This window comes from Primulina tabacum, chromosome 12 (genome assembly GCF_025594145.1).
Source record: "Primulina tabacum isolate GXHZ01 chromosome 12, ASM2559414v2, whole genome shotgun sequence".
Taxonomy (NCBI): domain Eukaryota; kingdom Viridiplantae; phylum Streptophyta; class Magnoliopsida; order Lamiales; family Gesneriaceae; genus Primulina; species Primulina tabacum.
The window spans coordinates 36,679,991-36,693,369 of NC_134561.1; the positions used below are offsets into that span (position 1 = coordinate 36,679,991).

General features: G+C 37.5%; 4 protein-coding genes across 5 annotated transcripts in view; 1 reads left to right on the plus strand and 3 right to left on the minus strand.

The window, feature by feature from the left end:
• Nucleotides 1–466: 466 nt before the first annotated feature.
• On the minus strand, nt 467–1,865 carry LOC142520913 (tetraspanin-8). Its single transcript, XM_075624068.1, has 2 exons — nt 1,210–1,865; nt 467–1,014 (listed from the first exon to the last, which is right to left on the minus strand). The coding sequence occupies exons 1-2, from the start codon at nt 1,702–1,704 to the stop codon at nt 703–705; spliced, it is 807 nt and encodes a 268-aa protein (XP_075480183.1). The 5' UTR covers nt 1,705–1,865; the 3' UTR covers nt 467–702.
• A 1,766-nt stretch (nt 1,866–3,631) lies between these two features.
• Nucleotides 3,632–6,828, plus strand: LOC142520062 (enolase 1, chloroplastic). Its single transcript, XM_075623015.1, has 7 exons — nt 3,632–4,304; nt 5,014–5,321; nt 5,506–5,660; nt 5,740–6,057; nt 6,129–6,275; nt 6,371–6,421; nt 6,591–6,828. Exons 1-7 carry the CDS (start codon nt 3,886–3,888, stop codon nt 6,654–6,656), a joined length of 1,464 nt encoding a protein of 487 aa, XP_075479130.1. The 5' UTR covers nt 3,632–3,885; the 3' UTR covers nt 6,657–6,828.
• Nucleotides 6,829–7,030: 202 nt separating this feature from the next.
• LOC142520063 (plant cysteine oxidase 3) lies at nt 7,031–9,906 on the minus strand. The gene is made up of 5 exons (XM_075623016.1): nt 9,659–9,906; nt 8,748–8,899; nt 7,939–8,101; nt 7,499–7,699; nt 7,031–7,370 (listed from the first exon to the last, which is right to left on the minus strand). The coding sequence occupies exons 1-5, from the start codon at nt 9,807–9,809 to the stop codon at nt 7,246–7,248; spliced, it is 792 nt and encodes a 263-aa protein (XP_075479131.1). The 5' UTR covers nt 9,810–9,906; the 3' UTR covers nt 7,031–7,245.
• A 244-nt stretch (nt 9,907–10,150) lies between these two features.
• Nucleotides 10,151–13,379, minus strand: part of LOC142520064 (uncharacterized) — a 32,267-nt gene continuing 29,038 nt past the window's right edge. For both annotated transcript variants that reach the window (XM_075623017.1, XM_075623018.1), the window contains one exon: nt 10,151–10,859. The gene's annotated coding sequence lies outside the window, so the exon portion shown is untranslated. The remainder of the gene's footprint in view (nt 10,860–13,379) is intronic.

The following is a 13,379-nucleotide window of genomic DNA, read 5'->3' on the forward strand; positions in this document are numbered from 1 at the left end:
CCAGGAATGAACATCTGGAACGTGAAGTTTACAAATGACCCAATTATGGGCAGAACGGGTGGCCTAACTATGGACAGTCCAACACTTAACGGTGGAACCTAGCTCTGATATCATGTTAAGATTGGAATTTGGATCTAACTCAACCCCAAAAGCTAGCTCTAGAGGAGAGGATTGTCCAAGACCATATATTCGACCCCCAGATATTTTATCCAACGGATGTGGGACAACTAACAAGGACATCCATCCCTTGTCGCTTTTTAGTTGATTTGAGGATTAGTGGCCCTCAGCATTTCATTGCATCATACACTGTCTATGTACGAAGGGACGATGGACAGAGGTAAAAACTAGAGCCTCGTTATGCTCGATCACAACGGTATCAAGGGACCCGAATATTCAACACCAGCCTCGAATTGATTTTGGGAAAAAAAACCCGAATTTGGGGCACAGATAAAAATTCAGAGTGGGGAAAGAAAAAGAAAAAAGTTCCAATATCTAAGAACAAGAAGACAAACCAGGTTTCATATGCTTCCTAAAACATAAATTACGTCTTAGTCATGATACAAATGACCATGATTCGTTCATACATGAACAAGAACAGAATTAGCTACCAATAGTTAGTTAGTGCATACTATTTCACATCAAACTTAGGATGTTTGTACGTGATAATAAACAAAAACCTTTAAAATGCAAATTCTTATCCGATCAAGGTTTCGGCCTTTGCTTCGAGTGTCCATTGGATTTGTTGTTTCTAAGAGCACAGCAACCCACTGAGTACACGGTGGTGACGAAAACGAGTATACAGGCGTTGATGATGGCCAACAACCTCCATTCCCTCTTGATGTCTTCGAGAATGTTTCCCTTGCAGGACTCGCAGTCGAAGCAGAGCTGGGTCTGGACATTGCTCCATGTCTTGCAGTCTGGGTCTGGTTGCGCTGGACCGGCTTTCGGCACGGTCCAGAACGTGGCATTCTGGAACTGGAAGCCACAGTAATTGGGTGGCTTGCAGCAACCGGACTGGTAATCAATGAGAATTTCGAATTAGTGAATTGTGTAACATGTTTCTCGTATCCCATTTTTATGACACAAACAATAAATTTCTCGTGCTTCTGATTTAACTTGTTAAAATTCTTACCCACATTTTCTTTTAAAACAAACTTATACAAATATGAAAGAACTACTAAATTTATGGGGAAAAAAACAAATTAATACCTGAATAGGAGTCAAACGCTGTCTGTAAAACTCCTCTTCCTTACCAGGCTCAATGCTTTGGCACAGCCTCACACCAACCAAACAACTCTTGATCTCATCCCAGTTTTCTGCATTAACTACATACTTCTGCAACCACCTCGAATAGTCTCCCAGCCTGTGATCCCCCACACCTCTGTTCGAAAGCGCTCTCCCGACGCCTTTGTTCGTCACGATGATCGCAAATATCGTGAAAACTATGAGGCCAACGATGAGCAAGAACACAAACAACAAATAGAACCACATGAAAGCGGAGATGCTGCAGCACGAGCCCAACAGACCCGACAAGGAGACCACAAGCAAGGCGATCCCGAGCAGGAGGAGAGGCATTTTGAGGACCCTTTGGCACGCCGACTCCGAACTCACGTGGAAATAGAGGGAGAACCCGATGGCGGACAATGCCAGCAGAAGGGTCACCACGTTGAGTCCTGTGATGATGCCGTTGCTGATTTTCGCCATCTTTGTTTTCGTCGAAAGATGGAGAGGAAATGGTGATCAGATCTGTAGAGAAAACCCCTAGCAAAGATCTGATTGTGAATATTTTTCTTCTGCCTTGTTTTGGATGGGAAGAAGAGGAATGGAGAACGTAAAATGGCCAGAAAAATACGCCAAGAATGCTGGGTTGTAACGCTCTTGCATCGAAACGGTTTTGTTTCGGGTCATTCGACCGATTTAGCCCTGGAGGAGAAGTTATTCGGAAACTCCTAGGTTTCGCGTGACTTGGCAAGGTGACGTGGATGGACGTGGAGTTACCACGTCGCCAGACAGCTATTCTTGGATACACACGTGGTCGCTATTTTATGCAAACGTGGGGGCATGTTTTAGATATTACACACTGACTCATTAGACCAAAAAGGAGTGGCGTCGATATGTAACTCAGAAATTAAACCGCTCGACCAAAAATAACGAAATGATAAAAATAGACAAATGACAAAATAACCATAACATAAGGCATACCAAAAGACAAAATTTTTCTAAAAAAAATTACTGCCAATTAAGTGTGTTATTAAAAACGATGTGAATTGAAATAGTATAAAAATTCCATTGACTTGAATCTAAAATACAATGTTAGAGATTGGATTTCTGAACATTTTAACAATATACCACAAACTAAATCAACGAGAGAATATATATATCATGGATACATTTCTTGTTTATGATAAATATGACAAAATCAAATGCATATGAATGCAACTTACTGATTCAATATTTGTACGAAAAAATTTAAATAATCATTATTAATATAAAAATCTATGTACCTAACAAATAAAAAACTAAACGAATAAAAATTGAAGAACACACATTAATTATACATATATCAATCAAAGTAATACACATTAGATTAACACTAATATGATTTCGTCGTTTTTTTTTTTGGTGAAATCGAAGTACATTAACTCATTTAACTCAAAAAGCCCAACACACACCTTCATATGAGAATGAAAATAACAATCACCGTCTAAAAAAATTATTAAGTTAAAATTGTAAATTGAAACTATACAATATTTAAATCTGGTTGTTTTATATATATATATATATAAATATATAACCGAAGTTGAAAACTTTCAAATCTCCAAAGCAACATACAAAATAAAAAAATTGAACACTCGAAACTTGAGATGTGATTATGAAAATAAATATTCCAACCAAAAAAGAAGAAAGAAGAAAACTCAAAATTAAATATCCGACAAATAACAAAATTACAAAATTATGATATATCAATAAAATCATTAAGTGTAAGTGGATCGACTCATCAAGTTTCCACTAAAATATGATCCATACAAGGAAAAACACTTGTCATTCGTTGGTTATTAGCGGCATCTCGAAAACGTCCGGATCGAAATATAACTTTCAAATTAATTCGAATGTTGCCAAAATGAGTAGCGATGCGAAGATTGAACATCGAGATATAATTCTAAAATTAAATCACCCAACCAAAAACAAAAAGAAGAAAAATCGAAGTTAAACAGACAGATGACAAAATAACTATAACATAAAATATACCACAAGACAAACATTAGACACGAATAAAATTTAGCAAACAATCAATAAAAACTTTATTTTTATAATAATATAATAATAATTGACAAATAAACTGGCATTCAAATGGTAATGGAGAGGGTATGCAAATTCGTTTCTATAATTCTAAATTATTTTATTAAGTAAAAAAGTATATAGAAAAATTATCATTTGATTCCCATATGTGTTTTTTTAATTATAAATTTTTAAATCATCAGTTTTTTTTATCGATTAAATATATAATTTTAAAGTTCGAATTTATTATAATGAAAAAAGAAATTGTATAAAATTTCAAAATTTTTTATAATTAAAAATATAATTTTATCACTCTTCATGCACATGATATATGACATACAGCAGCAGCCTAACTCGTCAATATTCAAACTCAAGCGGCTCACCTACCTAACACCTGCGCCGCCGTGCTGCCACCCTCGATCCTAACGTCCATCGGACAAATTCTCCAGCTCTGCTCTCTTCGCCCGTTCTCCCCTGGGCGGACTTTCCCATAAACCCTTTTCCTTCTTTATCTTTATATTCTTCTTATTTTTACGCCCCATAAATCCACCTTTTCTCTCTTTTTGCGTGCTCTTTTCATATACATTTGACCACGCGTGCTCTCTGATGGCTTTGACTCCGATTCAGCTATCGAAACCCATTTTTTCAACCAAACCCACTTCGAATGCACCTTTGTTTTCGCTGCCTACGACCCAGAAGGTCAAATCTCGTCCCTTCACTATCCGCAGCTCCGTAGTCGCAACGCCGTCGGCGGCCGTTGCGTCGAAGGCTTCGGCGAAGGTTAAGAATGTCAAGGCCCGGCAGATCGTGGACAGCAGGGGCAATCCGACGATCGAGGTTGATCTGATCATGGAGGATAACTCGTTATACCGATCGGCCGTTCCCAGTGGAGCTTCTACTGGGATCTACGAGGCCCTCGAGCTCAGAGATGACGACAATTCTGTTTATGGTGGTAAAGGGGTCCTCAATGCAGTCAAAAATGTCAATGAATATTTGAGTCCTAAGCTTCTTGGTGTCGATGTCAGGTAACAAAAATTCCTTTTGTATTTGCATAGTCTGTTGGATCTCATTTATTTATTTTTTTATTTTCATTTTTTTTCGAGTTCGAATTCGAATTCGGATGCTTTTTTGGTTCTATATTGCAAAATGATTGTAATGAGGCTATACTTCAGAATACCATATTTTGGTTATTGGTAGCTGTTCAGGAAGGATCGAGCTTTTAAAATTTTTCGAACTTATATCTATGTTTATAGTTTTTTTGAATGGAGTTGGATGATCCATAGCTAGCTATATTTGACTGGATTCATATTCAAGGAAAGATAAAAAGCCAGTGGCAGAGTGATGTTTTCATTTTTACCCTGTCTAGAATTTTTTAAATCATGGTTGAGCTAATATTGACAAATGGAGTCCGAGCTATCGGAAAATAAAACAAAATTTCATGTACTAAAAATATCGGAAAAAAAACAAGCTACTGTGTGGCACCGCCCGTGATAAAGGCGTTGTGCATATTGTTTTATCACATGACAAGGTTGATCAAGCGTTGGATAACAAAAGATAATTTTCTATGAAAATTCGGCTCACGACCCGACTTCTGCTGGCAGGGATCATCTTGATCTTTTTGAGTGCTTGGAGTTGGGAGAGATTGTGCATTCTTTAAGAATTTGATATGCCTTCAAGCTGGGAAACCTTTTTAGGTTCCGATGATTATCTGGTTACCATTCGTTCTCATTGTAGGAATCAGGCTGAAGTGGACTCAGTTATGCTGGAAATTGACGGGACTCCGAATAAATCGAAACTAGGGGCTAATGCTATTTTAGGAGTTTCGCTTAGCGTGTGTAGAGCTGGTGCTGGAGCAAAGGGTGTTCCCCTTTACAAGCACATACAGGAAATATCAAACACCAAAGAACTTGTAATGCCTGTCCCAGCGTTCAATGTGATAAATGGAGGCAGCCATGCTGGAAACAATCTGGCAATGCAAGAGTTCATGATATTGCCTGTAGGAGCAACCACATTTTCTGAGGCTCTCCGGATGGGTAGTGAAGGTTGGTAGAGATGGATATTGATTTTCACTGCTTTAAATTTTATGCAACCATCTCCGTATAGATGGCAGATCCTTAGTTTTTCTTGTATTAGTTTGGTGCTACGTACCGTACATTTAAACCCTGTGTGCTACCAGTCATTAGATTCGGATGAAAAGGCTTATGATACTCGGTCTTCTGTGAGCAGTTTATCACATTCTTAAGGGAATTATCAAAGCTAAATATGGACAAGATGCATGCAACGTCGGAGATGAAGGTGGATTTGCTCCCAATGTGCAGGATAACAGGGAAGGGCTGGTACTACTCATGGATGCTATCGAAAAAGCAGGTTACACCAGCAAGGTATAACGATGACCTTTCTTTGTATTTCATAGTTGCGTGTACTTTTCTTGAAATATATTCATGTGAAAATATATTTCAGATTAAAATAGGGATGGACGTTGCTGCTTCGGAGTTTTTGACTATGGATGGCAGATACGATCTCAATTTCAAGAAACAGCCAAATGATGGTGCCCACGTGCTGAAAGCCGAGAGCCTTCGCGATCTTTACAAAGAGTTTGTCCGAGATTTTCCTATTGTTTCGATTGAGGATCCATTTGACCAAGACGACTGGAGTTCATGGTCATCACTGCAATCTTCAGTTGATATTCAGATTGTTGGTGATGATTTGTTAGTCACCAATCCAAAAAAAATCGCCGAAGCGATTCAAAAGAAGGCCTGCAACGCTTTGCTGCTGAAGGTATAAATAGACATATTGTATACTTGTGGATGGCTTTAACTAGATGTCTAACTCATCTGTGTATATGGCAGGTGAACCAAATTGGCACAGTCACTGAATCTATTCAGGCAGCACTTGACTCAAAAGCTGCTGGCTGGGGAGTAATGGTCAGTCACCGTAGTGGCGAGACCGAAGACAACTTTATTGCAGATTTGTCTGTGGGCTTGGCCAGTGGACAGGTTGTACAACTACACTATATGCATACCTTTGCTCCTTATATTTCCCTATGTTTTCACTAACATATTAATCTAAATCTTGATTCTTCTTTATGCAGATCAAGACGGGAGCACCATGCCGAAGTGAACGGTTGGCCAAATACAATCAGGTACAACATTGAGATTTTTACTGCAACGACAATATGATAGATGATTTGATACCAAATATAATAGATAATTCGAAACACATAAAAAGAATAGAAACAGTCATTCAAACTAAACTGACGTTCCAGAAAATTAGTTACTAGTTGATACCATTTACTCTTGGTTTGGTTGCAGCTGCTGCGTATTGAAGAAGAACTCGGAAATGTTCGATATGCTGGTGAAGCTTTCCGATCCCCTTAGGATAAGAGTGAACTTAATTTATTCAGGAAAAACATGCTACGTTCATTGGATTGCGCGAGAGATGGTTTAAGGCATAACCATTAGAGTTGGTTCTGTAAGTGTAACACTAAGTTCGATAATATGCACGCAGCTGATGGAAATAAAAGGCAGGTTTTCACAGAGAACCGCTTCATTTCTGTGTTTTGTATGACTTTTATGTTTCAAGCGAGATTTCCCTTAATACTAAGCTCCTCTCTGAGGCACTCATGCACGTTTACATAACTGCATTCTCAGGCACATCCTTAGAGTTAGCTTATGTTAACTAATGCTTAACATGACCGATATCATAGTACGACAAAGTTAGGAAGTGGGTGTAATTAACCCAACAGAAAAGGTAGGGAATCATAGGAAAGCATCACCAAAGCAAGCATTAGCATTGCGACTAATCAAATCGCAACACCATTAACGACTTAGTGTTAACTTCATATAACCTCCTAAAGAGACTGCTATAGTATATTTATAAAGTCCACAGGCCACCATAAATCAACTACCAAAAGTTGAAGAAACCTTCTCGTTCCACCGTCAACCACGACACTGCATCATTTGCCCATCAAATCTTGATGGCTGGACCAGTATATTTTTGGGGGCGCATATACAGTTCATCTGGCGTAGAGACCTCAGCAAGCCAAGCATACTCGTCTTCTTTTCCGCCAACGCTCTCATCTTCCTTCACATCTGCAAAATTTAAGGCCAGCTGTTCATGGTTTCTTTGATTTCCATGCCAGATATGTACTCAGGACTACTCATCTAACAATTTCCTAAGAGTTCTACGAGAGAGTTTTGATTAAACAGAGCATACTCACAAAAGCTAGAACGAGGATAATCGCGATAATAAGTACAGCCCCTTCCACAAGTTTCATCGTATGGAGGTGCAAGGATGTCAAGTACCGCGCAAGGAGTGACTGCCGTAAAACAATGAAGATTCCCTCCTCTCCTCGGATACAGAACCGATGTACTACATGGTGCGGTCAGAACTTCATCAACAACCAGTTTAGCTAATCTAACTGACATATAATGGAAGTTTCATCAAATTCAACGGACATGAAGTTTCAATCATCAATGAAAGAAAGTTGATTAAACACATTTACCAAGATGACAAATTTAATTTTATATTAAACACATGGTTACTTTTAGGAAAACACAAAGTCATGTGTTTCCAATGGAGGATGGTCAGAACGTGATGCGGAAAACCTGTATGCAGCAGGAAGCAAAAGGATGATTCAAATTTTATATAATACCAGACCTTTAGAACGTTCAGTGCCAGCACTTTTTTGTATTTGGGCTGGCTCCACCCAATCATAAGATTTCACATGCAATGAGCCATAAAGGACTTTGCTCAAAACGGTCATGCCAGGATGGTCATGAAGTGGAATAACAGAGGAAGTTGGAAAGCAAAATATGCACATCTGCAAAAAATTCATGTAATAATTCAATCAGTTGATACAGCTTAGAGAACTCAGAATATAGAATAATTCCCTCAACTGGAAGCACACCAATATTACATCCTGGACGCATTTAGAGTGTATTGTATGAATAACATTAATTAGTCAAATCAGGTGAGATATAAAAGGGAAAAGAATGGTACATGGACAGTATAAGGATTTCTTATATTGCTCAGCATTTTCATGTCATAACAATAAACTGCCTTCATTTGAATGTCGATATCTTAGTTCATAAGGAATCTAATATCAGCATTGACCAAGTGAAAGTTGTTGGTACTTCTAAATTTTTGTCCTATAGCACCCCTAATGCCATTGAGCAACGATTGGCAAATAATTTGTTGCAAATGATCCTAGGACACTAGGTATAGAATCAGGAGATAGAAAACAAGTATAGAGTACTAAATTGGCCCAGGCCACTTTGTTTGGCACTAAAAAAATCACCTGCAGCATGGACTACACTTTATGGATGTCTTCAATGTAGGAGCAAAATGAGCAAGAATTTGGACAGTTTTATCAGAAAGCGGACTTGATATGATGTTAAACATATGATGAACATTTCAAACGAAAATATGAAGCAAGGAGATTGAAACCTTAAGAAATGGTAATATACCGTGAAATTTTCTCCCTCGTGCACATCCACATAAGTTATTGGTTGAGCCCATCGATCTACTCGATTGAACAACTGAACTCCAAAAGGACCATGACCTCTATCATCCTCTTTGCCAGCATTGGCAAGTCCAACATCAGCAGGACTAAGTGAATCTGAAAAACATGCAAGCTTTTACACGCATAAATATACTTGTTCCCACACTCGACAGTGGTTGCAGAATCTATGATAGAAAGTCAAAACTGATGTTTTGAACTTGATCAAAACAGAAAAATCCACTAGTAAAAAACACCAGACAGACAACTGGGCTTACTCAAGTAAAGGATATAAAAAAAATCCTCATGCACATTTCAAGATCAGAAGCCAATGAGCTAAAAACCACAAAAACAACATTCGGTGTGAACATCTCAGGATGAACAAGGCAATTAAGAAGAAGGGTAAGAACATGAGGACAATCTGATCAACAACCAACAAAACTAATCTGACCAGTCAAATGTAAGAAGCAAAACATTGGAGTTCCACTAAAAGATCATAGAACTCAAAACATTTGAACCACACACGACAATTTCATCCAAAGTAATACGATACACTTGTTCTTAGCAAGCGGCATAAACACAATAAATAAATAAAAAGAATATTCTCGAGTTCACAGTACGATAAAAAAAACTTTTCCGTCCCATTAGCTTGAATTCTGAACAAGAAATTTCAACAGATGGTAGGAGGCCAAGAAACAACTGACTCTTTCAAATCCAACAGCAAATATGGTGAATTGCACTAGTATTTTCTAAACCCATTCTCAAATCTTCTTCACACTCAAAATTATCACAATTAAACAACGAATTCAACACTACTGGAAGAACCTATGGTATTTACAGCACAGTAATTGAAATCCCGGAAGCAGGAAGATGAAATACCCATTGAAGAGGAGATGCTTCTAATGGCCTGAGAAAAAGGCGGAGACGGGGAGGAAGGCGAGAAAGTCTGCTTGCAAAGGTCGTAGAGAGCTTGAACAGAAGGAATCTTCTTCTTCATCGTCATGGTCAAGAACCTCCTATGAAAACACATACCGTTGCTTGGTTTTACCCTGCTGACATTTCATTCAATAGGCTATGGTTCAAAGCTACCGAGGAAGAAGCTAAAATAGTGCGGGTAAAAAGGGTAAAATTTGGTAGGGAAAAATAAAATAGTGTTATATACAGGACAATTACGGTGTTCATCGGTCGGTTTTTGTAATACGGTTCGATTATATGGTCGGTTATAAACGGTTTTATAATATTTTATTAAAAAATAAAATTATACATCACTTGATGCTTGATAGATGCAACACATATAAAAAAAACAATGATAGTAGATGAGTAGAACATATATGATTACAATACACTTGTGACTTAACAATCTAAGCTTCAATAACAATTTGAAATACAATTTCAAACACTATCTCTTCAATAAAAAGATACACAATCATAAAATTCTATTTCTCAGACTCCAAAATGCACATAGATTTTGCATCTCAAATCTCAATACATTTAACAATATGAGCTTCAATAACAATTTGAACTTCCAATTGTCAATATTGGACATGTCACATGACTAAGGCCCATTTATTAGCCCATTATACAAAAAGCCCTATAGTTAAATATAATATGAACGGTTCGGTTATTTCGGTTTTCTGGGGATCAAAACCGTAAAACGAACCGAAAAATCGAATTTCTTTAATTTTGAAACCGTAACCAACTGAAAAATCGATAAAATCGAACCATTTAAATCGAATTTTTCGGTCCGATCGGTTATTTCGGTTTTATCCAAACTATGCCCACCCCTAAGGACAACTTATTTAAAAATACTCAACTTTTTTTTCAACTTTCTTTTTACCATCCAACCCTTTAAAATTTAGTTTTTAACTACCCTAATTTTTTAAAATTCCAACAATACCCTTTTATTCTAATTATGGTGTGTGTCGTTGTTATACCTATCAAACTTGTTCTTAAAGGCATATAGCCCCAAGACATACAGCTATGCAAGGTTTTCAGTCTATATACCATACTCAAATGATTGATTTTTTTTATTTTTTTATAAGGTCCATCATGCTTCTGTATAATAAATTGAACATTTTACCTTTTTGACCAGAATGCCGTCGGGTTATATCCACCGAGTTTTACGGACTGCTCCTCACAGTCCAACCACACAATCGCAACCGATGGTTTCTGACGCAGATTCTTTCAGCAGCACTTAGCACAACCCTATTTCGTTTCCTACCTCAAGGTGTGTAAAAAGCTCAATATGAAAATAATACATGAGAAGAGCAAAAGCCTTGGTTCTTTTATTCAAACATACGAGATATTATTACATAGTAACCTCCTGTAGAGGAGGAGAAACTTGTTAGTAGCTGAACTTACATCACACATAAACTTGAAAGAGAAAATATTACAAATTATTTTGAAGAAAAACGAAGAGGTTGAGTGATGCCTTCATCTTCCTTCTGCCATTTTATTTATAGAAGCCCTCTACGGATTTGTATTCCGGACTTCAAACTCTTGCTATAACTTTAATGCCTTCCAGCTGTGGTTGGCACTATCTGGTGAGTGGTGGAGTGGGTGGTTGAATGATCCCTCCACTTTTCTTGATTTTTCTTCTTCTAGATCATTAATCTAAAAATGGCTCGTTCTTCTGATTTTATCTTCTGGCATAACCAGTAGATATGCGTTTGTATGATATCAGCTGATATTTCATTTCCTGATTCTTTTAGCCTTTTGTGGAAATCTTTGAAATTTTTCAGCTCCCTTCTTATTGCCTTGATGCGTCTTTTAGAAACCTTCAGAATATTTTTTTAGGTTCCGACTTTTTCTTGTGTATTTTTACTGGTTCCTATTTGTTCGTTATATATAGGTGAAATCGAGTCTCGGTTTTCCTGTTCATCTAGTGGGTTATTCACATATCCACTATCTCTTGTCGGGAAATCTTTTACTTTTGTTATCCCCAAGGAAAGGTGGTTAGGTTCACATGTCCACTTATTTTTTTCGAAGAATCTTAAACTTTTGATGTCCCCGAGAAAAACGTGGCTGTGGTCCTTCACCACTTGGTCATGTTTCTACAATATGCTTCCTGTCTGATCGAGGTCTGAAGCCCTTGCTGAATTCCGGTTCCTTTTGGTTTGGGCATTCTGGGCATATCTGTTCTGACCATCTTTCCACATGAGCCATATTGCAGAATTTCCGACGAGTTTCTTTACTCCCCGGCAGCTTGCTATTCCACAAAAGATTTTTTTTTTTAATTTCGAATAGATCTTCTGCAAAACTTGTGGTTTTTCCTGTCATAGTATTTAACAGGAATGATCCGTTTACCGAATTATGATAAAATTTAAACGAAAACTTGACTTTGTCCATCTCAGTAAGACAGACCTATAGACCCCATACTTTTCTGGTGAAAATGTCATCTTCAGTTATTGAAGCAACAAGGGGTGTTTTTTCTGACGGAGCATCTTTGATAAATTTCTGAACATTTGTATCTGGCCTCCTTAACTTGATGACATGCAAGGCTTCGTGTGAGCCTTTTCCTGCTGGTTCTGGGACAGTACTGAAGAAGTATAGTTCCAAAATATCTCATCTAGACAAGTAATCGTTATTTGCCCAAGTTTCATGAACCGCTTCTTGGATCCATTTGGGTAATCCTGAAATTTCTGGAAAGTTTGGTGATGTGGTATAAACTGAGGCAAGAGTCCCGAATTCATACCATGCTTTGACTTCTTTTGGATATGAATTTGGTTTCATCCATACCCTAGGATATTTTCCTGAAACATTAACCCTGATAGTAACTGGGTTAATGCTTACTCTTGTTTTTAATTTCTTTTAGTTTTGTTGGTAAACCTAAAATGGAGAAATTGCAGCTTCATTAGTATCAACCTTAGATTTACCCTTGTCAGTATTAGGTCTAAAGTTGATCCTTTCCTCTTCAATCCCCGAGGTGAAGGGTTGACTTGAGGACTCGAGATAATGATCTAGAGTCTCAATTTTTGTTTCAACCGACTCATCTGGAGATGATCCCGACTTAACACTTGTGCTAGGGGTATTTGAATCCCCTACTCCAGGTATAGAGTCCTGTATTCGAAAACTCTCAATTTGAAAAACCAATGGTTTCTCAATGTCTTGGAGGATAAGTCTTTGCATCACAGATCATAACTGAGCATAAGCCTGTAAACATCCTGTGATTCGATCAGAGACAATTCTTTTATCGGCTTGTTGTAGTCTTCCCGCAACTTCTGCGTTTAAGACCAGCTTGTTAAACTCGTTTTGAAGCATTTCAATGTGTTCCTTCAAATGCCTCTGCATCTTGATGATGACATCAATATCAATGCTGTCCATCTCTTGTTAAAAAATCTGCAAGAATATTTTCATGAGATTTAATAATCACAATATCAAAAATATAATTCTGACATAGTGCTTGCCATCTTAATAATCTGATCTTCTTAGGTTTAGACTCAATTCTATTCCTTAAGAAAGCTTTTACCCGTGTATTATCAACTTTTAAAGTGAACTTCTTTGCAAGTAAGAATAATGGTCATTTTTCAAAAGCCCTCTTTACTGCATAAAATTCTTTTTCGTTGATATGTCATCTTATGTCTTCTGCATCTGAGAATAG

Coding starts and splice junctions, on each gene's coding strand:
- LOC142520913 (XM_075624068.1), bottom strand. CDS start 1,704: ATGGCGAAAATCAGCAACGGCATCATCACAGGACTCAACGTGGTGACC. Junction 1,015..1,209: donor AGCGTTTGACTCCTATTCAG/GTATTAATTTGT, acceptor ATTGATTACCAG/TCCGGTTGCTGCAAGCCACC.
- LOC142520062 (XM_075623015.1), top strand. CDS start 3,886: ATGGCTTTGACTCCGATTCAGCTATCGAAACCCATTTTTTCAACCAAA. Junction 5,661..5,739: donor AAGCAGGTTACACCAGCAAG/GTATAACGATGA, acceptor AATATATTTCAG/ATTAAAATAGGGATGGACGT. Junction 6,058..6,128: donor GCAACGCTTTGCTGCTGAAG/GTATAAATAGAC, acceptor TGTATATGGCAG/GTGAACCAAATTGGCACAGT.
- LOC142520063 (XM_075623016.1), bottom strand. CDS start 9,809: ATGTGTTTTCATAGGAGGTTCTTGACCATGACGATGAAGAAGAAGATT. Junction 8,900..9,658: donor AAGCATCTCCTCTTCAATGG/GTATTTCATCTT, acceptor CATGTTTTTCAG/ATTCACTTAGTCCTGCTGAT. Junction 8,102..8,747: donor ACGAGGGAGAAAATTTCACG/GTATATTACCAT, acceptor AATTTTTTGCAG/ATGTGCATATTTTGCTTTCC.